This window comes from Maylandia zebra, linkage group LG7, assembly GCF_041146795.1.
Source record: "Maylandia zebra isolate NMK-2024a linkage group LG7, Mzebra_GT3a, whole genome shotgun sequence".
Taxonomy (NCBI): Eukaryota; Metazoa; Chordata; class Actinopteri; order Cichliformes; family Cichlidae; genus Maylandia; species Maylandia zebra.
This window is the reverse complement of record NC_135173.1, coordinates 15,945,657-15,971,828: the sequence shown is the minus strand read 5'-3', so window position 1 is coordinate 15,971,828 and position 26,172 is coordinate 15,945,657. Positions and strand designations below refer to the sequence as shown.

General features: G+C 41.1%; 3 protein-coding genes and 1 long non-coding RNA gene across 6 annotated transcripts; 2 read left to right on the top strand and 2 right to left on the bottom strand.

The window, feature by feature from the left end:
* Positions 1-237: 237 nt before the first annotated feature.
* On the bottom strand, positions 238-14,070 carry LOC143419380 (uncharacterized). Of its 2 annotated transcripts, XR_013099345.1 has the most exons (5): positions 13,933-14,070; positions 13,564-13,735; positions 814-884; positions 474-572; positions 238-337 (listed from the first exon to the last, which is right to left on the bottom strand). It is a non-coding gene; the product is annotated as an uncharacterized LOC143419380 (long non-coding RNA). The 2 variants fall into 2 exon arrangements; XR_013099344.1 differs by having other exon boundaries at positions 238-572.
* Positions 1,744-5,688, top strand: LOC143419369 (uncharacterized). Of its 2 annotated transcripts, XM_076885852.1 has the most exons (3): positions 1,776-1,861; positions 1,967-5,126; positions 5,643-5,688. In XM_076885852.1, the coding sequence occupies exon 2, from the start codon at positions 2,497-2,499 to the stop codon at positions 5,077-5,079; it is 2,583 nt and encodes an 860-aa protein (XP_076741967.1). In that variant the 5' UTR covers positions 1,776-1,861; positions 1,967-2,496; the 3' UTR covers positions 5,080-5,126; positions 5,643-5,688. The 2 variants fall into 2 exon arrangements, with proteins under 2 accessions (XP_076741966.1, XP_076741967.1); XM_076885851.1 differs by having other exon boundaries at positions 1,744-5,126.
* LOC143412432 (AP-4 complex subunit epsilon-1-like) lies at positions 12,590-20,568 on the top strand. The gene is made up of 9 exons (XM_076885858.1): positions 12,590-12,676; positions 14,362-14,664; positions 15,127-15,238; positions 15,316-15,454; positions 15,549-15,804; positions 16,919-17,470; positions 17,563-17,753; positions 17,825-17,985; positions 18,437-20,568. The coding sequence occupies exons 2-9, from the start codon at positions 14,440-14,442 to the stop codon at positions 18,595-18,597; spliced, it is 1,797 nt and encodes a 598-aa protein (XP_076741973.1). The 5' UTR covers positions 12,590-12,676; positions 14,362-14,439; the 3' UTR covers positions 18,598-20,568.
* Positions 20,569-20,826: 258 nt separating this feature from the next.
* Positions 20,827-25,625, bottom strand: LOC143412433 (aromatase-like). Its single transcript, XM_076885868.1, has 9 exons — positions 25,357-25,625; positions 23,480-23,630; positions 23,227-23,381; positions 22,963-23,139; positions 22,716-22,830; positions 22,516-22,630; positions 22,280-22,442; positions 21,948-22,189; positions 20,827-21,833 (listed from the first exon to the last, which is right to left on the bottom strand). The coding sequence occupies exons 1-9, from the start codon at positions 25,502-25,504 to the stop codon at positions 21,603-21,605; spliced, it is 1,497 nt and encodes a 498-aa protein (XP_076741983.1). The 5' UTR covers positions 25,505-25,625; the 3' UTR covers positions 20,827-21,602.
* Between the last annotated feature and the right edge of the window lie 547 nt (positions 25,626-26,172).

Sequence of the window (26,172 nt, the reverse complement as noted above, 5' to 3'; positions counted from 1 at the left end):
AATATATATATATATATATATATATATATATATATATATATATATATATATATATGTATATATATATATATGTATATATATATATATATATATATATATATATATATATATATATATATGTATATATATATATATGTATATATATATATATATATATATATATATATATATATATATATATATATATATATATATATATATATATATATGTATATATATATATATATAAATCCAGTGTTTCAAGTGTTTATAAATCCTTTGGCTGAGCTTTCACTTTAACAGTTGCCTGGAGACGTGGTCACTTGAGGGTTACAAGCACCATGGCAGAGGAGTGAACCTGAGACACAGCAGTGCATATCTGAACCACAAAGCAGTTTCCAGCAGAACAAAGGAGGTGCTTTTTATTCATAAGAATGGAGAACCTGCAAGGCTTTCACTGGTTGTGCTCTGCATTAGTGTTTAGATGGGCTTACTTCACATTTAGCTTTGTTGCACCCAGAGAAACCCCACTGTCCAATTCATCAACCCGGGAGGCTTTTGAAAGGGAAATTAATTAGCTGGGTCAGACTGACCTGTGTCAAAGGAGACAAGGACTTACTCAGGAGTTCAGAAAGGGAAAAGAAGAATTAAAAAATGTCATAATTATATTCTTAAAAGCTCAGTTTTAATAATTTAATCTAAAAGTGCTGTCAAAGCGATTGATTGATTGCATGTTAGTTAGTCCAGTGTAAGAAATCATAGTTGCAAAGTTGAAAGGAAAAAACACTGTTCATGGAAAGCTTTTGTGAATGAGCTGGCTTTCATGCTTGGTACCTGTGAATAGCTGGTATGCCCTGTTTAAAGATACTGGCCACACATCTAGGGGTGGATGTGTTGGTCTTGCTCTGAAATTAGCAACAGAAGCTACAATGACCTCTTCCCCCCACCCCCGAAAAAGCAGCAAATCAAAAATCAATCCAAAAAAATGTAACATTGACTATTTACGAAACTTTCAATTTCGAAATTCATATTGCAATGAATAGAAAAAAACAAAACCCTTTCATAAAAAGGATATTCTGACACCCACACATGTACATCCGCACACTCGCAGACATTTGCTGAAAGCTCTCTGAAAGTTCTTTTGTAGATCCCAACAATGTGTCCCTTGTTCGAAGCTTATTTATTCCACTTCCATGTAATTTTGAGTAGGACAAGCTAGTGAAAATGCTGAGGAAAACAGGCACCAGAATGATGGGAAGCCCTATGCTGTCTGGAGGATGTGTCATTCTGGAAATATGTCCATTAGCTGCATTTAAATCATGCAAGCCTACAGATTTCAGCAGTCTTGCAGATGTTTGTTATTATGCAATGCATCACGTGTCTCTCTCTCTCGCTGTAGTTCCAGGCAGATTTTGACATGTTTATTCCTCTCCAACTGCTCTACTGTGGTTTCTCTCTGACGTGTCATCTGCTGGCAGGTGTTCAGAAATGTGCTGTATGTGCTTCTGAATTACACAGCCCGGATCACTGTGCAGCGAGGACCAAGGAACGGGGCACAAACATGAAAGAGGGAAGTGTTGTTTCTCCCATGTGGAAAGTGTTGCTGGTGGGGATGTGCGTGCTGCTGCTCCTGAGCACGGCAGGTTTAGTGTTTCTGCTGTTTCGGCAGAAAGAGTTGGCAGATGAGCTGTTTAGGCTGGAGTCCCAGATGCAGGAGCTGACAGAGAGCTGCAGGTTGCGGACGGGAATCCTGCCCATCGACCCCGGAGAGGCCCGAGAGTTCAGGAAGCTCCACCGCCGCAGGAGAAACCAGGAAGAAGATCCAATGCAAAGCGAAGATCAGAAGGATATGCTGATGCTCATGACATACTCTATGGTTCCTGTAAGACATCAGCATGCTTGGATGTTTCTGTAGGACTGTGAATACTAATGCTAAAAGTTGTTTACTCTATTATGACAAAAACTGAATTTTTTTATTTTTCCAGAGTTTGGTGTCTTTAATACGATCACGTGAGGCATCTCCTTGCAATCTAAGAAATCCAGGAGTCTGTTGTAACCATTAACAAATTTCTAGTCTTGAGTGCTTCCTGGAAAAGTACTTTGTGCTGTGAAGAGTGACTGCTCCTCCCTCGGCTCCACTTTCTTCCACTACAAAACTGGCATTTCTTCAAAGCCGTGCTACTGTATATTTTGTGAGGGAGCCGGGGGCAGTATCATTGTTTTTATTAACAATTAATCTTCACTTTCAGTTTGTTTCATCTAAAGCCTAAAGATTAAAAGAACAGCAGACATTTAAGAAGTGAGAAAATTTTAGGGAATTTTAGTTGTTGTTGTTGTTATACTCTAACTGCTTCAGCTCTGTTAACGAGAATGATTCTTTTGCTGGATTTTGGGAATAAACACTGAACATGGCAAAAGATTAGGAGAGGGAGAAGGTCAGGGAGAAGATCTGGCGTTCTGGTTCGACTGAGACGGCGCACTTACAGACCACCGTTACCCAGTTTATTACTGGCTAATATGCAGTCTCTGGAGAACAAGCTGTGCGAGCTTCGGGCACGGATCTCATTCCAGCGAGAGATGCGGGACTGCTGCGTGATCTGCCTCACAGAAACCTGGCTATCGGACAAAGTACCGGACTCCGCAATACAACTGCCGGGTTTCTCTGTGCACCGCGCGGACAGGTCACAGGATCTTACTGGGAAAAGCAGAGGCGGTGGTGTGTGTTTCATGATCAACAACAGCTGGTGTGATTATGCGAACGTGCACCCGGTCAAATCCTTCTGCTCACCGGACCTGGAGTACCTGATGATTAAGTGCCGGCCATTCTGGCTACCGAGGGAATTTACAGCAGTGATTATTACGGCTGTTTACATTCCCCCACAAGCCGACACTGACCGTGCACTCAGGGAACTGTACAGCGCGATCAGCAGCGAGGAAACCGCACACCCAGAGGCAGCGTTTATCACAGCCGGAGACTTTAATAAGGGAAACCTGAAGAAAGTCTCACCAAAACTCCATCAACACATCCTTTTCAACACACGTGGAAACCGGCAACTCGACCACTGTTACACCTCTTTCCGGGATGCGTACAAAGCCCTCCCCCGCGCCCCATTCGGCCAATCAGATCACTGCTCCATCCTGCTCCTGCCCGCCTACAGGCAGAAGCTGAAACAGGAAGCTCCAACCCGGAGGGCGGTGCACTGTTGGACGGACCAATCGGAGTCTGCGCTGCGGGACTGTTTTGATCACGCGGACTGGGAAATGTTTCACGTGGCCGCCAGAGACATTGATGAATACACAGACTCAGTCTGTGGATTTATCAGGAAATGCGTGGAAGATGTCGTCCCATCCAGAACAGTCAAATCCTTCCCAAATCAAAAACCCTGGATTAACGGAGATGTTCGCGCGGCACTGGCGGCACGGAGCACCGCCTTTGCCTCCGCGAACACATCGGACTACAAACACGCACATTACCAACTCCGGAAGACGATCAAAGCAGCCAAACGTGAGTACAGGGACAGGGTGGAACAACAGTTTGACAACCCTCGGAGTATGTGGCAGGGACTAAACACGATCACAGACTTTAGAGGGAAAACCAGCACACCGCAGACCACGGCCTCTCTGTGTGAGGATCTAAACGTATTCTACGCTAGATTCGACACAGCGAACACCATGAGACCGGACAGTGTGCGCACCGCGGATGACGTCAGTGCACACACTGTGTCTGAGGAGGATGTGCGGAAGTGCTTCAGGAAGGTGAACGCACGCAAAGCTACTGGTCCGGACGGGATTCCCGGCCGCGTCCTCAGGTCATGCGCGGCTCACCTGGCTGGAGTGTTCACGCACATCTTCAACCTTTCCCTCTCTCTGTCTGTAGTCCCAGCCTGCTTCAAAATGGCCACCATCGTCCCTGTATCCAAATCCTCCACCATCTCCTCATTGAACGACTGGCGACCTGTAGCCCTGACCCCCATCGTAAGCAAATGCTTCGAGAAGCTGGTCAGGGACTTCATCTGCTCTGCACTACCCGACTCACTGGACCCTCTACAGTTTGCATACCGCCACAACAGGTCCACTGATGATGCCATAGCCCTGACACTACACACTGCCCTGTCACACCTGGAGAAGAGAGACACGTATGTGAGGATGCTGTTTGTAGATTACAGCTCAGCATTCAATACCATCATTCCCTCGAAGCTGGACAGGAAACTGCAGGATCTAGGACTGAGCAGCTCCCTCTGCAGCTGGATCCTTAGCTTCCTGTCTGACAGACGCCAGGTGGTCAGACTGGGCAGCATCACCTCATCCCCCATCACACTGAACACTGGTGCTCCACAGGGGTGTGTACTGAGCCCTCTCCTGTACTCACTCTACACCTACGACTGCACAGCCACTAACAGCTCCAACATCATTGTGAAGTTTGCGGACGACACTACAGTGGTGGGTCTTATCACCAACGGTGATGAGACGGCTTACAGGGAGGAGGTCAGCGCCCTGACCCACTGGTGTCAAGACAACCATCTCACCCTCAACGTCGCAAAGACAAAGGAGTTGATAGTGGACTTCCGGAGGTGCAGAGAAGTACACACCCCCATCACCATCAACGGCGCTGCTGTGGAGAGAGTGAGCAGCTTCCGGTTCCTTGGCGTACACCTGGCTGAGGATCTTACGTGGTCAGTACACACAAACAAAACAGTGAAGAAGGCCCAGCAGCGCCTCTTCTTTCTCAGGAGACTGAAAAGATTCGGCATGAGCCCCCGCATCCTCAGGACCTTCTATCGCTGTGCCATTGAGAGCATCCTCACTGGATGCATCACCACCTGGTATGGCAACAGCACCGCCTACAACTGCAAAGCTCTCCAGCGAGTAGTGCGGTGCTCTGAACGGATAATTGGAGGTGAGCTTCCCTCCCTCCAAGACATCTACAGGAAGCGCTGCCTGAGGAAAGCGGGGAGGATCATCAAGGACTCCAGTCACCCCAGCCATAAACTGTTCAGACTGCTTCCATCAGGAAGGAGGTTCTGCAGCATCCGGTCCCGTACCAGCAGACTGAGAGACAGCTTTTTCCATCAGGCCATCAGACTGCTGAACACGTCATAGACACCTCAGCTTCACTACTGGAACTTTAACATTATGCACTCCACACTGTATATAAATGCCACTTGTTTTGCACATATTCAACTCTGTATATTTTATATATTTTATTATTATTATTATTATTTTATTTTATTTTTTACTATTTAATTTGTAAAAATGTGTATATACACACACACACACACACACACACACACACACACACACGTAGGAAAATATTTAGTATACACATCCAGAAATGCATACACTATTATATATTGTACATATATTTATTAGTTTCAGGTTGGCCATTCTTGTATTTTGCTCGTTTGTGTTGTTGTGTTTGCACATCTCTGTTGCTTGTGGGGCTCGCACACAAGAATTTCACTCGCATGTGCTGTGCCAGTGTGCCTGCACATGTGATGTGACAATAAAAAGTGATTTGATTTGATTTGAAGATTAAAATATAGACCTTTAGAAAACACCCTGTCCTTTCTGTGTTAACAGGGCCTAACTCAAATGGCCCTATATGTGGTTAACTTACACCTAAATCAAAACTTTCCTCATGCCTGTCTTTTTCTTTATTTCAGGTCAAAGCCTTCACAGACATGTGCAGGAGCTCCAAAGGAATTTGTTTAACAGGTGCACATCATAAAAACATGCATCTCCACTGTTTTCATTTGCGTATTTACTGCCCATAGTTGTTGTTGTTGTTTTTTTTAAATATGTGAATTGTTTTTTTCTTTCCAGGCCCACCTGGACCCCCAGGTAAAAACTGAAATTTAAATTTACTGAGTAAATTTACTCAAATTATGCTAAATTCCTACTGCATTACAAAGTGTTTTTGTTCTGTCAGGTAAACCTGGTTCACCTGGACCCCCAGGTCCACCGGGGCCAGAGGGGAGACGAGGTAGAAAAGGTGAGAACTTTTATATGTCTAAGAAATCTGAGAACCCATCTCCTCTCCCATTCAGCGAAAAGCTGTATGAAAACAACCAAATTTGCAGAACAGAAGCTTCTCGTGCATTTCAAACAGTCTTTCATTGTTCCTGCTGTGATTGCACAACACGAGCATCCCACTCACTGTCTGCAAGAAACTTGTATTTAGCTGCCACATAGCTGTTTACTGCAGTGGGATAAGTGTTTGCTGCACTGATTAGCACTGATTAGCCCAAATTATAGTATTTTTGTTGTTTTGAAACTGAAAATTGCAGTGTGGGCAATGTTTTTTTGTTTTTTTTTAACTTTCACTCATTCACTGTATCTTTTTACCAACTCTGCATGGCTTAAACTCTGAGATTAATCTGAGATTCTGAAGAAATTTAGGTTTTTGAACTAACATGAAGCTCTTGATGAATACTCAGGGAGCCTGACATTACCTTAAAAGACTGTTAACTGTTATTGGTTCCTTTTCCTTCCTTCAACTCTTCAGTCTTTTTGTGATGTGTTAAATTTATGCTAAGTAGGGCTAATCCTTACTTCTCTTTTCTAAACTGAGTAGCTTTTGTCATTTTTCAGGCCTGCTTCCAGAACAAAATAACTGGGTGTGCATCCAATGGCGTGTCCAGCGGGGTGGCCTGGGGGGGCACAGGCCACCCCCCCAACCAGACTGGCCACCCCAGGTGCCACCCCAAAGGCAGAACAATACAATTCAATCAAATATCAAATGTCCGATTATGTTTTCACGGTGAAGCTCAGATATCCGAGTGTAAGTGAATGCAGCATCGGCTTCTGCGCTACGTGCATCACGTTGGCAAAGGTAGGAGAGCCAAGCACGAAAGATGGCACCGCAGGAAACAATTTTTCGGTGAAAGAAAATGAGGACAGAATAAATGTCCCGGTAAGTAATATTAAGTTTGTTGAGTTTAGTAAACTTCGGTGAAATTAGAATACCAAGGAAAAAATAACACTTAAAGAATTATTGCAGCCGTCGAATATTTCAGACAGTATGCTACTGAGGGCAGCTAACATAAGAGTTATGAGTTATAAGATATAATCTAAGTCGTAACATTGCTGTATGGAGCTGCAGATTTGGTTGCAGGTTAACATAGCTGGACTGGCCATCGGGCATACCGGGCATATCCCCAGTGACTTATTTTTTATTTTTATTTTGTAAGGGCATGAACAATGAGAGGTGGTGGATTGGCCAGATGCAGGTCGATGTGTAAAAATAACTCAGTTGTTTGGTGGTGGCTATGGCGGGGCTTCCACAGAGGCCAGCAGGTGGATGAGGGAAGGGGAGGCAGGAGGAGAGACCCGAGGCAGCCGCCGGTCCGAGTGTCAGGTGAACTGAACTTCAGGTAAGAAGTTATGAGCTGCAGTCTATCTGGGTCAGATATAAACTAAGTTTAGGTGGAGTTTATTTTTGTTGTGCTGACTTTTTACCGTCAGTTGCAATAACTCATACTGCCCGAGCTAGCATGACGGAGTTTCTGTACAGCTGTTCAGTTGCTATGATGTTACTGATAGTGAACTTTATTTTATTCATAAGGTTAGTTAGTAGAGTTGCCAACGGCTCCTTAAAAATGGAATGGTCCCTCATTCAGAGAAAATATTATGCGTTTGGTATTGAGCTGAGAAGAGACGCAGTTTGTCCCGAACTTTAGCTAGAATGGAAAAAGACAAAGCTGGATTTATTCTGTGTGTTTACGCTGCACAGCTGCCTCTTCTCTCATCTCCCCCTCCCTCTTCTGTTGCTACTTCAATCATGAAACTGATCAATGATCAGCTTTTCTCTCTTGTTTATTTATCGCCCACTTTGTGCCAGAAAGAGGAAACCAGCAGATGTCGCGCTAAACAACAGCAGCACGTTTAAGCTTGATCAGCTGTTGTTAGAATTTATTTAATATTAATTTCTAGTATCAGCTGATGTTTGCTGGAGCCACAGCTGTAAAGCTGCTGGTCATGATGTCGGTTTGGATATGTGGTGAGAGGGAAACATGAAGATGAAACCAGGAGATGCCCTTACTGGATCATCAGAGCTGAACAGGTGATGGAGAAACAGGTTTAGGTGACATGAATGAGTTGAAGGGAAGTTATGAACTGTTTCTGAGAGACAAATAACACCAGGATCCTTTTTTACGTAGCTGACAGCTGGTAACTGTGCAGGGGCGGGTCTAGCAAAGTTATGCCAGGGGGCCAGGTAGGGAATTAACAGGGAGAGGTGGGCACAAAGAAATACTTTTCTTTCTTATTCTCATTTAAAATATCTCGCTTTTATTAAATAATTATCTAAATCTTACAACCAAAGTTTTTATCTGATGTAAAATGTATAGAAATCATACATATACCAACAAGACAGTGTACATCACTGTCACAACAGCATTTGTTTTCATTCAAAGGCTTTATGGTTTTAATACCTGGGGGGCCGGTCTCTAGTCAAAATGCCCGATTTTCTGTCCCGGTCCAGCCCTGCAGGTTAATACTGGCAGTGTCACCATGCCAGCTGACTGTATTTCATCGTCAGCCAGTGTTGTTCTTTATCAATATTACCAAAGTTTACCATAAGGCAGCATAGCAAGTATTTACTTGCTTTCAGGTTTTATTCAAATGTTAGTCTTTTCAGTTGTTTCTCCACTTTTTTCCTGTTTCAAAATCAAACACCAGTTTGTGAGAAGATTATCTTCTTTTTTTAAATAGGCAGATAAAATTTTACATTGGCATTGGCTAATTTGTCAATTGTTTGTTACAAATGTTCGTATTTTAATATTCAAAAATGTTTTTGCCCAAAACATATGTGCACTACATGTCAGTAAAAATACTATGCAAATATTGCTGTCCTTGAATACTGAGTAAACACTGACAAAGCACTGATTGTATCTCTTGTACTTTATCAACGCAGTATCTAAAAACTTTGCACCGTAGTGGTTAAAATCTCATTCTAATAAGAGTTAAAAGCTCATTCGGTTATTAGGTTTATAGGATTATTGAATTATGGTTAATGGTTGGTAGAATTTTTTTTTTAAACATTATCTGCCAATTACATCTGCCACCCTTCTCCAAATCTGTGCCCCTACCTGGCCCCCCCAACAAAAATTTTCTAGACACGCCACTGTGTGCATCAAATGTTAATGAGGGTAATCTCTGCCCATACAGCTCACTAGGGCTACCTGAAAACCCCAGTGTTCTAATTTCCATCAAAAAACACACCTTTAATATGTCTTGTGTCCTGTTTCCCTTCACTCACTCCCAAACCAGTCATGGCAGAGGCTGCCACTCCCCGGTAGTAGTTTTTCTTTCCCACTGTCCCCAAGTGCTTGCTCATATCACCTGATTTTTGTGGCTTTTTCTCTGTTATTGTAGCATCTTTACCTTACAATATAAAGCACCTTTATTGTGGTCGTTGGTTGTTGTGGTTTAATACGATAAAAATAAAATGTAACTGAACTGAATACATTTGAGGCATCACAAGTCATTACTAAGGTTAAAACAGTCTTATATGAACAGTTAATAGGGTAGCCCACATCACAGCATTCCTTTTTCTTTTATTGTTTTTGTTACTTCTGTGCCAGACTTCTGTACTTACCTTACACCTTATAACAGGATGCAGCTGTTCTAAAACTCTGCAGCAAGAGTACTTACAGGGAGTAGAGAGAGGTGATATTTCTGTAATAATAAGGCCCTTTCATTTGTTTCCTGTTAAATCTAGAACCGAATTGCAGTCCTGCTTAATCACACTCTGACACATGTTATAGATCTCATGGTACCATATTCTGTAGATAGCACCAGAGGGCAGACTTACTTCTGATCCTCACATTTTCAGCATTTCAGTGGGAGGCAGAGCCTTCAGATATCATGCTGCTCTCATTTGAAACCAGCTCCCAGTTTGGGTTTGTGAGGCAGACACCATCTCTACTTTTAAGATTAGTTTTAAAACGGTCATTTTTGATAAAGCCTGTAGTTAGGGCTGAATCAGGTGACCCTGAACCATCACTTAGTTATGCTGCTGCGTCAGAGGAACCTCCCATGACGCATCGAGCACCTTTCCTCTACTCTTCTCTCTTTTACTCCACAGACTTCAAAGGGCCATGAACATTGCATGCCATTACCTCCCTGTGCTTTCAGCAGAGGTCTCTGGCTCTGAACATTTCTGACTCAGCCAACCTTCTTTGTTTTAATTGTCTCCTTGACCTATTTTCTCCTCTCTCCCTTTAACCCAACCAGTCAAGGCTGATGTGTGCTCTTCATAAGTGTGGCCCAGGCTGATCTTTCTTCATGTTAAAGTCACTCACCTCATATTTATGCATCCAGTGATATTTATGAAAGTGGCAATAACTGATAACAGCTTCTTTGGCTGGTAACATTCAAAATGAATATAGAATCAGAGCCCCCACCCACCCACCACGTGAAGTCTTAGCCTTACAGTGTAAAAATACTCTGAGATGACTTATGTTTTGACTTTTCACTATATAAATATAATTGGGTTAATATTAAAGAGTCTATATTAGCAGTATTGTTAATTTGGTCTGTTCTGCACATCATATTTTTAATAATCTGTGTACATAAAGGTCTTCCTGGTCCACCCTGCTCCACCTGTTGTTCCAGTGACATGAAAAACAAGATTACTGAAGGAAGTAGTCGTCAAATTTACGCATGGAGAGGTAGGAATAATGCCACAATGAGCCAGTGGACCAAGGACCGCAAACATGATATGAGAAGCTGTGTGATTATTAAAAAAACAGTGTTGGCTGACCTGAAGAGTGTTCAGTTGCTTTTGTTCACTCTATATTCGATTTCAGTAGTAGTTAAAAATCACTTGTTTATCCACTATGATATTAAGCAGAGTAACATTCACAGTTCTAGTTGTTTTACCACAAAGTAAAATCTTTTCACGTCTCTCCTCACAAATCAGACTGGTCAAAGGCATGATTAATGCCGAGATTTTAAAAGCACAGAAGCCATTCTCCTACAGAAACAAGATTTAAGACTGTTATTTAGATTTTAATTTAAACTCTTTGATTGTCTGGATTTGTCTCTATTTTATTTAGTCTCTTAGTTTCAGTCATGTTGATCTTAAAGATAAGTTCCCAACACACTGGTCATAGAGGTGTCCATTAGCCTGATCGACAACTGTTCATCCATTCATCCATCTTCTGATTGTTTAGAGTTAGAGTCAGAGTCAGGGTGATCACTGATGATGACTTAGACCTCACAGGGTTAAAATTAATAGCTAATAAAACAACACAGAAAACAACAAGTTGCAAAGTATATATGTATGTCTGTATGGGTGGATGTTATGGATGGTGTGTGCTTCGTAACTGCTCTGAGATAAGGGTAGCAATTTATGTCTCTTTTTTTCTTCTTCACAGAATCACCGACACCACGTCCAGCTGATAACACAACTAATGTTTTGAATGTTAGTGGCACAAATATAAAATTAGGTTAGTTACCACTCTGAGCGATATGAAGTCTTGTTTGGCAGACTAATATTTGACTAAGAAAAAGCATCAAACTCAACATCTTTTATTTCCTAGATTTTGGTTCTTTTTATCCAAACCACAGTCAAGACGCCTTCAACAATACCAAAGAAGAAAATGTCACAGAGGTCCCAGCAGGTGAGAGGTCCCAGTCATCAGCAGGTGAGAAGTGCTGAACTTCAACAACAGTCAGCGCAGCCACGATCATTTGTTTTTTGTGTCACAACTGAAAATGCTGCAGAATTGTAAATGTCCTCTTTTTCCCTCCAGGCCTGCTGAGTGTAGCCTTAGACAACAACAGCGACTCCTTCAGAAATGTTACTGTTACTACAGTGGAAAGTGGTAAGAAAATGTCTGCTGTGCTTGCTATCAGTATTGCCACATCACTTCAGAACACAAATAAAAATGGTTGAATAATTGCATTTCCCACTCAGTTAAACCTTAAATGCGATCTTTTGTGCTTATTTCCATTTTGGCTCAAAAGGATTTGAAACTTTGGCCACATATACAGTATAATAGTGTATCTGGATTCATTTAAAACATTTATGGTTATGCTGATCATGTTTCTTTTCTGCAGACTGGATATCACCTCACCCAGATTACCAAAGTGACAACCTGACTGAAATCGACCCAGAAAATGTTACAGAAGCACCAATGAATTTATTAGCAGGTTAATATTGGTACTCATTCATTGTACACACAAATCTTATTTCACACTATACTCATTGTACTGGATTTCCTCTTTGATTCCACGGTGTTACCAACACCAGGTGAGCCGCATGATGCTGGAAAAGCTCTCTCTGATGAAACTTTAGACACATATTTGAAAGCTGGTAAGAAACCATTTGAGTGTCAGAGTGTCTCTGCTAAGATATTTAAGAGATGGCTGAATGTTTTAGAACTGACGTTAACAAATTCATTTATATTTCTGCAAACGATACATTTACGATCACCTAATAACTGGAGACACAAAAACTGGTGAATTATGTGATTTTAAATTACACACGATATGACATAAAGATCGCTTGCTGTTTGTAATAAACCAGCAAGTTTCTTCTACAATTATGATAAATTGTGTGTCCAATCATCCAGTGACATCTTCTACGTTCCTTCTGCAGAATCACCAACAGCACATCCATCTGAAAACCTCATAGATGCTTTGAATGTCTCTGAATCTGAGAAACATCTGAGCATGAAAGTGAAAACTGGTAAATCAACCAAGACTGCAAAAGTCTTGAGCTGGCTCAAGACTTTTGCACAGTGCTGTATGAAAACAGGATCATAACCAGGAACTGTTCTTTAGAAATAGGTGGAGAAACTACTTGCTTTGGGTATCACTACAGAAGGTGACACTAGTTTAAAAGAGAGAGACAACAACAAGTTTACAGCTTTCCTTTGTTGCAACTAAAAGCGTTCTACAGAACTTCATTAATATTTATGTGTAACACCCGTCCCACGTTCTATTGAGAGGGGCCCTGGGTTCCTGTTGTTACTTTCCTATTGATACTCCCTTTTTAATCAGAATCAGAATACTTTATTGATCCCTGGGGGAAATTATTTTTTGTTACAGTGCTCCATTTTAAACCAACATTAAGACAAGACAGACAATACGCTAACTAAGAATAGTACAATATATACATATATATACATACATACATACATACATACATACGTCACTTATAAATAAATATTTGGAAAAGAAACATGTGTAGCTGTAGCAGCAAACAGTGTGTTAAGTGGATGCGTTGTACAGGGAGATGGCCACAGGCAGGAATGATTTCCTGTGTCGTGCTTATGGTATTAAATATGCAATAAAACTACACTATATGGAAATAAATCACACACAAGCAGGTCAATTATAAAGTTAACTCCACTTTAGTGAATGCTGAATTAACAACACAAAGGAAATAAGTAAAATCAATAAAGTTTGTTAAACAATGGTAAGGTATCTACCTCAACAGAAACAAAATAATCAAATAATATTGTGGGCCCTCACGCGCTCTCACCAAACACACACACACACCTAAAACAATATGGTCGCTTCACTTGTTGCCAAGCAGTAAAAATAAAAGCACGTGCAAACAACAGTACTCACACCTCCAGGCAGTTCAAGGGGATAGCGGGGAAACTGGGTCACGGCTACCAGCAGGCCATGGCAGCAGCACTCACAGTCGTCCTTTCCACGTGCTCCCACGTGAACACATAACTTCAGCACACCAGCAGAAGGGGCCTCTCTGACACGCCAGCAAGACGTCCGTCTCCTCCTACTGAATCACACAACCCCGCTAAATGCCAGTTCACACGCGTTAACATTCAATCTTAGCATTAGCTTAATAAATAAAAACAGAGCAGAACAAGAGCTTAGCGAATATGCTAGGCTACGCTAGCGGCTAGTCGCGGTTAGCAGTTAGCCTGTTTTACACAATAACATTGGGTTCAAGTGTCAGACAAAATTCACATTTACCTCACAGTAGGGTACAACAGTTCTCGACTCCAGTTAACTATCCGTCAACCCGAAAATGCGTGTCGCCCTTCTATGAACTCTGCGTTCACTCGACACTGTTCAGCTCTCGTCTCTCTCGCTTCCTGCAGAGTGCACACGGCTCCCCACTTACTCCCACCCCTCTACCTGAGACTACTTCAGGGTTCACTGGAGCTGTAGTACATATCAATACTATATCAAAAATAATGACATAAACCTCAAAATACAAATAAAAAGGTTGTGCATTTAACTGACACACATCACATACTTTGCAGGCATTTGTATACATTCTTGAACACATTAAACATTTGCAATTAACTATCAATATTAATGAACAAATTTAAATAATGAGCTACTTATATAGCCAGGGCTACATATGCTAAACCTTTACTTACTCTCTGTAATTCCCAGGTGCTTGGGGAATACTCTCATTTGAGGGAGGATCTTGAACCTGCTGAAGTCCTGAGCCTGCTAGCCAAACTTTTGGACATGAAAAACAGCAGCAGTGAAACCAAGAGCTGGGTCCTCATGGCCATGACCAAACTCTGCAAAGGTGGTGCTGATGCTTCTGTAACTCAGGAGGTTTCTGAGACATACAGCAGCTCCTTGGATACAGTGCTGAGACAAAGGGCGCATGAGTTGCAGTACCTCAGCCAAGACCCTGAACTAAGAGCCAGGGTGTTGCCACGAGGTGCCAAACCAGAGACTCTGGAGGTAACGTGTTTAACTTGTTTGCAGTGAGCAGAGAACCCGGCCACATTAATAACATTTAAATATTAACTCTGTAGCTCTTTTCACAGTAAAAGCAGGTTAGTTGACGGTTGTGAAAACCTGCAAACACTTTATGGAAACACCCCTCAGGGTGCAAAATTGATTAGATTGATGACAGCCTTTACCGTAATCACATTATTCATTTTATGAGTAATCAAACCTGTAACATGTCTGGAGAAGTCTGAAGGGCGGAGCTCTCCAGAGAACTTCATTCAGTATCGGACTCACTTTCATTCATTTAGAGAGCAAGAAAACCAATCTCTCTTCTTTTGGCCAAGAATTTTATTTTAAACACATAAATTAGTAATTATATGTTTTTGTGTAGCTGAGCAAAGCACACAGAGCACTCAGGCGCAACGTCTTCAGTCCTGCGGCAATTTTGCGTGACTGTTTGATTGTTTTTAGGTGGATTCCTCGCTGTCATTTCTTGACAGATTTGTGTCAGAGGCGTTGGCTGCCGGCGCTGCTCCATACAAACCTCCCCACCAACGGCAGGAGGAATTAGATCAGTCAAAAGGTAAAATGTAGATAAATATCTTGGCAGCACATTCGGCATCTTGTTTGGATTTGTTCTGACTTTGTTGTCTATCTCAGCCTTGAGCCTGGAGCCCTATGGCCTTTCTCTGCCTATCAGCATGTCCTCCTGCAGCATCACTGACAGACAGTCTCCTACACTGTTGTCCATGAGCTCGGGTCTGTCAGGGGATAGCGCTGACCTCTCACACAAAGGAGGGTATGTGGACACCACATGCATGCATTTGTTGGTGTAATCAAGTTCCTAGTTTTAGTGTTGAATTCACACTGAAGACTTGCTGTTTGTGTTTCAGCTCTTCAGCTTTGAAGCTGGATGGCATAAAGAGGGTGTGGGGAAGGGAGGGCTATCTGGCCCAGAGAGAACCTGTAGAGGAAGCTGCACAGGTTGAGGTTCCCAGTCCCATTCAGTCTCCCGGCCGGCAGGGCGAAGGCGACAGTTTGCACAGCCAAACTCCAACTCAGACACCGACCCCAGAGCCTGAACAAGAGAAACAGCAGCTGGCTTCTTCGCTGTTTGTTGGCCTGGCTTCCCAAAGCTCTGTGTCTCTGGTGAGGTTATCAGTCCATATACCATATGTGCAAAGAGCAAGCATCAGCTTATGGTTCAGACTGTTCTGATTTTTATGTGGAGGATCACCGAAAACACTTTAGCCACAGGAGTTTTAGGGCATCAGGTCAGAGTTTAAACTGTCACCGGAGTCAGTTATGCTGTAAACAAGCTCATCACTTGTACATGTCATAATGTGCCTACTGACAGCACATTTAACATACAATTAAAATGAATATTTTTTTTTGGCCTCGACAACTCAGTCTGTGCTTATCACCCAACTCACCAGATTTGCCTGCCTTTAATTCATTCATTCTTTTGAAGGGTCATCATTTTGAAATGAGGAGGAGATAAAGCATGCATCACCCACAAGGGCAGTGGGGTAGAACAGGAGTTCCTCTGATTCAAAAATAGCAGCCACACTGAAAACATTGGAGTGTTGCCAAAGGAGATGATCTTTAAGGAGCATTTAAATCAGTGACGGTTTTTGATATTTATGGCCAGAGTTGTGGAACTTTATGATCGCACTTCATCCCTGAAGGTAGCCCTGAATAAAATATGTGTTAATCTATTTTTACATTTTTGGCAATTTCAACATAGAGGGCAACAAAGAGGACCGGATGAACACTCGTCTGTTTTTATTATCAAAATTAATGATGATGAACCAAACATTTCTTCCATTTTTGTGAGGCCCATTTAGCTACTCGGTGAGTCTAAGATGAGACAAAAGGTGTTGCTTTTTAGAACATATTCAATGATTGGCTGAACATTTTCTCGGGTGGTAGGATCTACTAATGCTATTAATTTAAGGATGTCAAACTCATTTTACATCATAGACCACATGCAGCGCACTTTGATCTTAAGTGGGCCAGATCTTTGAAATTACATGATAAATGCATAAAAAGTTCTAGTAGTTCTTTCATTTAAACTTTCATTTAAACTTGCATAGGTATGTCTTGAACACGTTTCAAAGTCCATTGGAGACCTTGCAGGGCCAATTCTCATTTAAAACCCCTGCTATAAGTGAAAGTGCTTAACGTGGAGCTATTTGTGCAGCTATTTGCATTGCTGATTCTGAACATTTTTCCTACATATATGTGTTTTTGCTTCTAACAGATGGGAAAATCTGAGCCGATGCCACAGCGATTCCGAAGAAAAGCCAAAGGTCAAGGTCTGGGCTCGTCCTTTATCGCAAACGAGCAAATATCCAGCTCCCTCATCTCTCCTCCCAGTGCTGTAGATAACCTGCTGTGTAACAACCTACTAGACTCCAACAACGCCTCAGAGCTGGCCGAACAGACATCTCAGCTCTCTCAGAGCCTCACTACTGCTAATGGCACCTGTCACGCAGAGGCAGAGTTAACTGAATCTGACACAAAGGGATGTAACCCTGCTCTCCGCAGGGATAACTGTGTGGTAGCTGCTGGTCCTGGTCCACATAACGACCCAGGCAGACTAACAGAAGTGTGTCTGGATTCTTATCTTCCTGCAGAGCTTTCTGGCCTTTCACACTCAGAAATCGCTCCCTTGTGTGCCAACCAAAGCCTGAATCTCTCAGCCTGTCATGTGCAGAAGGAAGATTCATTAATATTAGTTGTTTTTATTATGAACTCCTCCGAGTCTGCCATACAACAGATGCTGCTTCAGGTCGACTCTGAAGAACTTGAGGTAAATTATTCAGTAGAAAATTATCAATAGAGTCGTTTGGTGTCCATTAGTCTTTTATAATGAGGTTGCTTCGTTGTATTGTTTATTTTTAGGTATCCTGCCTATGTGATAGTCCAGCGGGGGAGGTGACAAGCTACAGTGTAGCAGTGGGCCAGTATTCTCTAACTGTGAAGAGGCCTGCGGTTCACGTCGAGGTGGTCGGGACGGTATCTTACCAGCTGCCTCCTGGGACGTCTCAGTCATTGCAGTTTTCATATAAAGTCCCTTTAACCAGCTTCATCAGGTGAGATATGTAGTGCTCGTATTTGAAGTGCAGCATTTAAGTGACATAAAATTAATCCAAGTTTCCTGCAGGCCTTTTGTGGTGTCCACAGAGGAATATGGGACGATGTGGCTTTCCTTCTCTCACGACACAAAGCAGAATCTGACGTTGATAAATGACAACCAAGAACCTCTCACAGCCACTCTGAATGCTCTGAAGAAGAAGCTCCAGCTTCATGTTGTGGAAGTTATAGGTGAATGAACATTTGTTTCCTGCTCGTATTCAAGCTGTTCAAACTGAGAGTATCATTTTATGCTTAATGCATATAAAAGCAGCATTCACATCAACATGTGTGTGTTAGAATATTCACCAACTCATCTGTGGTAACTACTGTTTATTTATTCTTAACATTAGGAATAACTGTTTTAAAAAACTACATTAATTAAAAAGATGAGATAATGCAGCTTGACTATACGTCAAATATGCCTCTAATGAGGTGTACTTAGGAGTTTATGAAGAAAATTTACAACTTTAACTTTCGCTTGTATGCAGCATGAACATCATTAAATAACACGGCGGTACCAATAAACAGCATTACAAAGGGGAAGAAGAAGAAGATTTTAAAATTGCATATAGAAAAGGAGACATAGATATTAATGTGTCCTATACTTTTTGCTGAGTAACCTTCATTGTTTTCTGCTCAGGCATGGAAGGAATCGTAGCTTGCCGTCTCCTTCAGGATCTGCCGTGTCTGATGCATTGCCGGGTGAATGCCGGCTGGCTGGCTGTCTGGCTGCGGTCGCCGGTGCCCGACCTGCCCGACTGCCTGATCTACCACTGCCAGAGAGCTTTACAGAGCCTCTGAGACTCAGAGCTGCAGCACCACTCACCACCACTGAAACCACTGAGGAACTAAACCCACTAGACCCTCACTGAAGAGGAAGGTACACAGAGCTGAAGTGCTGAACAGAAAAGGAGAAACCTGCTGTTGTGGCTTTTGATCTTTATTTTGCGGTCTTTATGAATTTCACTCAAAGTTATTTAGTAAGATTTGGTTTTATTTATTTGGCAGAACTATAACTCATTGAAAGACATGGCAGGTTAAAAGCTCAGGGTCAAATGATGGTGTTTAATCATCTGTGGGTGTTTCATTATTGCCTTTTAGTCGTGAAAGAGCTCCATAATCACTAAACAATTGAAGCCTTCTTCCTGGTTAAATTCTGATGGTATGCTTTGTATAACAGAAAATTCTCAAAGTGTAAAATAATGAAGTTCTCAGTTGTTTCTTTTTCCTGTACACCAGAGAGAAGATATATATTTTTTGTGATCTGAAATACATTTTCTAGGCTACAACAATCATAACAGTGGAGCGAGTAAGTCCACAGTCACTTGTCCCTCTTCCACTTTCACATTTACAACAGATGCATTGAAGAAAAGATAGTGTAGCAACTTCAGTGTATGAATAACCACAGACAAATCAGAAGGATTACATGACGGCCACGGCAGAGAAACTGAAGGATCATGTCATCACTAAGCCACTTTCTATTAGTTCGTTAGCCAAGCATGGTTGCTAAATATGCAGCACTAACCAAAAATGGCCCCTTGAGGCTGATTGATTGCTTCTCTCTCCAAAAGACCAGCACGGTGGCTGATAAAATGCAAACGTTGCGGTTTCAAAATTAGCAGCACCACTATATACATTCTACACCTTTAACATATTAGCCCTATTGAGCTGTGATGGCTAATGCCCAGTAAATGTAAAGCATGCTAGCTTTAATATTTAAAGACGCTTAATGGAGATTATTTCTACTTGATCTAATCATGATCTAGCGATAAATCTCATGGTAAAACCAGCCCAACCACCTTTTCCTGCTTACAACTGAACCTCGGATTTACAGAATTGCTACACTTTTAATTTTTTTTTTACTTTCACCATAATAACAGCAGGCTGAAATGCAAATAAAACTGAAGAAAGATGCTCTCTTGTTCACTTTTTACAGACTTGTCTCATGAGATGCTAAACAGAAGTGCAGTGTTTGATTATTTTCCAAGAATCAGCAGCTTGTCCTCTGATTTTGATTTAGTCTCTTGAATGGATGAGCGCACAGTATATTTGCACTAGTTCATTTTATTTGCAGCTCTTTTGCTCCTTTATTGAAAAAGCACAGGACGATACTGACAACGACTCCACGTGGAGGTTAATAAGAAATTGAAGCATTTGATCGGTCATGTTTGGCATATTCATGAAATTTAAAGTGTTGTAAATATTTGTAAAATATCCAGTTGGCCTGCTCGCGGCTGACGTGAACTTCCCCTTTTTTCTTTCTGACACGTACAGTGAGCGGTCTGTCTTGGACGGTATGGACTGATTATTTAAGCACTCATGTTTCTCATTAGGTGGATGTTAAGGGTTGTTATATTTTTGTATGACTGCAGTATTAAAAGAACATATTTATGCGTTTATATTCTTACAAAATGTTTACATGCATTTCACTGAAAGAAAGGGAACCATTGTTCTTCATGTGCTGTTTGACTGGTCTGTGCCAGATTACACCTGTATGTTTCTTTGACATGTTTTGGCTTGTTTTAAGTAATTCAGCCTGAAGGGAAAGTTTGCTTTCTGCGTTTCTTCTATGCCTGTGTGCTGGTTTGAAGCACAGTGTGATGCTAACAGTGTCTCTAATACTCAGTTTTAACCCTACGCCTTATGTTTTAATGCCAGTACGGCATGTTTGATTTGTGCCTGTGGTACAGAGGAAAAAAAACATCCTTGTTTCTTGGAGTGCCTGTCATTACATTCAGTTAACTTATGAATAAATTCAACATGTGAAAATGACCCTTTGACTTTGACTCATTGGTTATTTAATAAATTGAGGCTCTCATGGAGTTTATGCTTATTAACACATGTATTGGGTGTGAAACAGGAAGTAATAATACGAAAATTTATATGAACTACTGATTCTGCACAATAATGAAAATGAATATTTAAAATGAGCTTTTTTATGTGAAGTTGTTTGCATGGTGAAGCTGAAGTATATACAGCATTATAGCATATTTCTACACTGATTATATAACATAGAAATACCCACAAAGGCAAAGTAAATGCAGATTTTATTTACGGTAAATCATTCATGAAAAGGGTTATTGTTCTTAGCCATAATGTACTTTTTCTATAGCTTTATTTTTAGTTATATAAACTAAAAAACCTTTTTTAAAAATCAGGCATAATGTTGGGTAATTACAAAACCACAGAGTAAAAAGTCTCAAGTTAATTTGACCAAATTTGTCAACACAGCCAAAAATGAGACTACACTGAGTACCCGGAGAGATCATGCCCAAGCCAGGTGGTGGAGTTGAACTCAGGACCAATCACTGTGCCACCATTGCAACAGTTTACTGTAGTTTGAGAAATTTTGAGAAAGGTTCATAGCGTGAGATTCTGTAGCTGAGCAGCTCCTGTAGTAATGTAATGTTTGGGTGACCCACTTACAAAACAACAGATGCTAAATGAGATGAGAAGAAACTGATATCAAACTGAAAACATAATACAAATAAAACTAATGTAAATACAGAACCATTGCTCCTCTGCATGTGATTTTTTTCTTCAGTTATTTCAATCATTGTAAATGCATCTTTATTAAATGTATGAGCTGTGTACACTGTCAAAACATTAATCAGAAATCTATACTTAACAAGTGTACTTTGTTAAAGATTAGTAAAGTTTAATTTGGAGTACATGTGCTGTTAATACAAATTTACTGTGAGTATTTCCTAGTACAGGACTTCATTAAGGCCTTTAAACCCATTTCAAGATGTTTTCATCTGAAGTGTAAAAAGCGCCGTTATGTTTCGCAGCTTGATATTGTGGGGTTATGTCATTCGTGGGATGAAGCGCATGGCCAGGATGTGCTCGTCGTTCACTGGCTGCTGTGACAGGTTGTTGGTCTGCTTGATGCTGTTGAACGTGCAGCCTTGACGAGGACACACAGTGTACCGAGACAGGAGAGTGACCAGGATGGCCTTCATCATCACCATGGCGATGTGTTTGCCCACACAGGAACGAGGCCCGCAGCCAAAGGGCTGGAAGTAACGATTGGGTACCTGCCAAAGAGAGAAAGCAAAGACTCAGATGTGTGTGTGTGTGTGTGTGCATGTTTTTTTTTTTTAGTTTAAACCATTAAACATTTATTGCTGAACTACACTCTGCTCACTTACCGTTTTTTCAAAGTTCGTGAGGTTGAACTCTTTAGGCTTGGGGAAGAATTCGGTTTTGTGCATGAGGCCAATGTTGAGAATGATGTTGGTGCCTTTCTTGATTTTTGTACCTGCGATGTCGTTGTCCTCCAGAGCTTTCCTCATTGTGAAATCGACCACAGGATGAAACCTCAAAGACTCGTTGATGAAGCTCTCCATCACTTTCAGACTTTGGTAATCGATATTTTCCACGTCTTTTTCATCTGAAAATGAAAGATGTGTCAGAATACTTCTACTCACCAGAGTGAAACTGTGAATATGGAATATTGGAAACACTGTAAAGCTGCACTAACTCAAGACGGTGTTCATCTCCTCCACTAGCTGCAGCTCTATGTCCGGGCTCTGTTTCAGCAGCATCAGCATGAAGAAGAGGCTGATGGAAAGTGTGTCGGGGGCTGCGATTACCATCTCTAGCACACACTGCCTGACATTATCTGCTGATAGCTCTCCGTAGTTCTGTTAAACACAACAGACGGGAATAAGAAAAGACAATTGGGGGGACGACAAAAATCCCTCCAAAGAGACCGACCTGGGCAAAGATGAGCTCTGTTGCAAAGTCGAGCTCGTCGTCCAGTTTCTCGGCTTCATGAATCATCTTTTTCTTAACTTCAAGCAGGCTCTCTATCGCATCTTGCAGCTCCTGTCTGTTGGCACAAAAAGCAACACAAACATTAGGTTGAAGAAATCGCAAACCACAATACTGACTTACTGTGAGATGAGGTGTCTTACGCTGCTCTCTTATGCTTGTTGTACAGCCATCCAACCTTGAAGAATATATCTGGTTTTATTAGAACTGTCTGCCAGGTCTCAAAGTAGTTGTGAATTTTCATCAAGAATTCTTTCTCTGAATTATTAAAAAGAACAACAACAACAACAACAAAAAATCAATAGATGCAGCGCCAGAGCTCATGCGTCACAATTTCTTGCAGATAGTATGCGGTTTTAGGAATCTATGTGCAGTAAACACGCAATTGACCATTTAACGGCACTCCTAGGAACAGCCTGTTGGAGATGTCCAAAATGATGGCTCTCAGGAGACTGAGAGTATCCACATGTCCAGAGGGGTCAGTCATATCCTGTAAGTTGTCCAGGTGTTTGGCTGTGGAGCTCACACCGATTCCTACGGTCCTCTGCAGGCCGGGTCCAGTCAGAGCTGCACAGTAACATTCAGTAGCTCCACAGTTCAAGAAAGCAATAGTCTAACCACAGTATGTGCTGTCAGTGTGTGGTAATCGCTCACCTTTAGAAAAATATGTTCTCACTTTTTTCCAAAGCAGGACATCACTGTTGAAAATGATACCATTTCCGTACATGCCGATGCACTCGAGTCCTTTTTTGTTCCCAAATCTGGAGGTGTAGTGGGCACTCCTCAAAACGTGGTACACTTCAGAGGACCTGCAGAAGAAACCAGGCTTTACCTTTATCTGAAAATTTACTGTAAAACAAGTTCGGTTTACTCTAAAAAACAAAAACAAAAAAAACAACCCACTTGCCTGCTCAAAATCAGGGTCTCCTCTCCGTTTATCCACACCCGCACAATGCTCCCATATTTGTTGTTGTAGTAGTTACACGCTGTTCCAATCCCAGACCAGATGAACCTGCTGTAGGAGAGAATGGGACCGAGTCCTGCTAAGAAGGAAGGGCCTGACAGAGAGAAATAGGTTATGATAGTAGACTCCCACTTCTACTGCAAATTAGCAAGAACCTTGTCTGTTGAGTTTAATTTGAGAAAGATAGTGTATTTTTTTTTGGGATAGCTGCCAGGCTCTGATCTTAGTATATAGGAGAGTGGCAAGTAAGGACGGCACTCTTTGTTCTGTGTGTAACTGTTATTTGACTTCTGCATGAACCATTTTCATCAGTATACAGGAATTTGCACCTGGAGCTGCAAAACAGAGACTGTTTGTGATAGTTTTAATACACAAGGAACACGCTCTGTGATGGTTGAGTAAACCTTGTTTTGTCATTGATGCAGACCTTCTGTGTATATGAGGGTTTCCCTTTCTTTGTCATTAGATGCTTGCTGACTTTACTCTGTATCTGATTCCTTCGCAGTGGATGGCTAAATGATATAAAAAGACACTTTGGAGCCTTTAATTAATATGGTATATAAATACTTATAGTATATAGTATATATATATATATATATATATATATATATATATATACATAGAGTTATTTAGGATGAATAATAGGATTTGATAAATAAGGTAAAGATTTTTTAATTGCAATTTGAAGTGTATTTAGAGTGTAATTACTGTAATTACCGTACTAACTATAAGTATTTATAGTTAGTACATTTATATATTTATAGTTACATATTTATAGTTAGTATTTATAGCTGCTGTATCATCCATGTGCTCTCTGGCAAACTTCAGACGGGCCTGGACATGCACTGGCTTCAGCAGCGGAACACGTCTGGCACTGCGGGATTTGATTCCCTGCCGTTGTAGTGTGTTACTGATGGTGACCTTTGTTACTTTGGTCCCAGCTCTCTGCAGGTCATTCACCAGGTCCCCCCGTGTGGTTCTGGGATCTTTGCTCACCGTTCTCATGATCATTTTGACCCCACGGGATGAGATCTTGCGTGGAGCCCCAGATCGAGGGAGATTATCAGTGGTCTTGTATGTCAGGTGCCATTCATACAGGTAACGAGTGGGGGACAGAAAAGCTTCTTACAGAAGACGTCACAGGTCTGTGAGAGCCAGAGATTTTCCTTGTTTGAGGTGACCAAATACTTATTTTCCACCCTAATTTACGAATAAATTCTTTACAAATCCTACCATGTGAATTCATGGATTTTTTTTTCACATTCTGTCTCTCACAGTTGAAGTGTACCTCTGGTGCAAATTACTGACCTCTGTCATCAGTTTAAGTGGGGGAACTTGCACAATCGGTGGCTGACTAAATACTTTTTTGCCCCACTGTATATATATATATATAGTATACACACACACTCATATTGATATAATGTTGATATAATGGAATAATATGTTCCTTATAGAGAGATATTTAGGATGAATAATAGGATTTGATAAATAAGGTAAAGATTTTTTAATTGTAATTTGAAGTGTATTTAGAGTGTAATTACTGTAATTACTGTACTAACTATAAGTATTTATATACCATATTAATTAAAGGCTCCCTGGGGCGCACTCTGTCAGTGCGCCCCAGGGCAGCTGTGGCTACAATGTAGCTTGCCATTGCCAGTGTGTGAATGTGTGTGTGAATGGGTGAATGACTGAATGTAGTGTAAAGCGCTTTGGGGTCCTTAGGGACTGAGTAAAGCGCTATACAAATACAGGCCATTTACCATTTATTTATATATATATATATATATATATATATATATATATATATTAGTGCCTACCTGGTATGTGTGACTGTTTTCTTTGTCTCCAGGTGGTGAAAAGCAGCAGCAACAGCAGCAGAAGTAGCAGGACAGCAGTGACTTCTGACGCTCTATCAGCCACCATGGGGCCAGCGATGAGCTCCTCTACCGGCAGCATCCTCTGCATTTCTCTAGCCAGGTACACCCAATGGAGCACTGTGTTTGCAGTCTGCAGCAGACTAAACAGAAGATGATCAACCTGTGGGTTTCCTCCTCTCTTATCTCCTGTGGAGTCTGTCCTTCAGTCTAGGACGTAACATAGCACTGAGCCACATTCAAATCAAAATACACCCACATCAACCTTTATCATTAACTGTTTGTATTACTGAAGTAGTTAGCATCAAATATACAGTAATTACAGACATCATTATGATTTTTTTTCATGATGATCTCTGTTATCTTACAATTATAGGGTCATTAGCCCTTATCTTACTTATTGTCTTTGATATTTTCTAAACTATTTATACCTTTATAGTTATTTTACAATTACAGTATTTTGTCATGTATCTTAAGTTTTTCATCACTGTGCTGCAGAAAATTGAACAACATGAATTTGCTGCTGTCAGACTGCATCAGAAGGACACTGATGAGCAGCGAAATGTGAGCTCATTATAAATAAATAGACTAAATAAGCAAGATGCCAGACGCAGAAACTGATTTAATATTAAAGTCTAATATCAAACACAGTGTCTCAATTCAAGGTCCAAATACAATATATATATATATATATATATATATATATATATATATATATATATATATATATATATATATATATATATATATATATATATA

Excerpts from the sequence above, each read along its gene's own strand:
- LOC143412432 (XM_076885858.1), top strand. The coding sequence starts at position 14,440 with ATGAAAAACAGCAGCAGTGAAACCAAGAGCTGGGTCCTCATGGCCATG. Across the intron at positions 15,455-15,548 it reads GACCTCTCACACAAAGGAGG|CTCTTCAGCTTTGAAGCTGG; the intron begins GTATGTGGACAC and ends TTTGTGTTTCAG. Across the intron at positions 17,471-17,562 it reads TCGACTCTGAAGAACTTGAG|GTATCCTGCCTATGTGATAG; the intron begins GTAAATTATTCA and ends GTTTATTTTTAG.
- LOC143419369 (XM_076885851.1), top strand. The coding sequence starts at position 2,497 with ATGCAGTCTCTGGAGAACAAGCTGTGCGAGCTTCGGGCACGGATCTCA.
- LOC143412433 (XM_076885868.1), bottom strand. The coding sequence starts at position 25,504 with ATGCAGAGGATGCTGCCGGTAGAGGAGCTCATCGCTGGCCCCATGGTG. Across the intron at positions 22,631-22,715 it reads AACAAGCATAAGAGAGCAGC|ACAGGAGCTGCAAGATGCGA; the intron begins GTAAGACACCTC and ends TTGTGCCAACAG. Across the intron at positions 22,190-22,279 it reads GGAGATGAACACCGTCTTGA|ATGAAAAAGACGTGGAAAAT; the intron begins GTTAGTGCAGCT and ends TTTCATTTTCAG.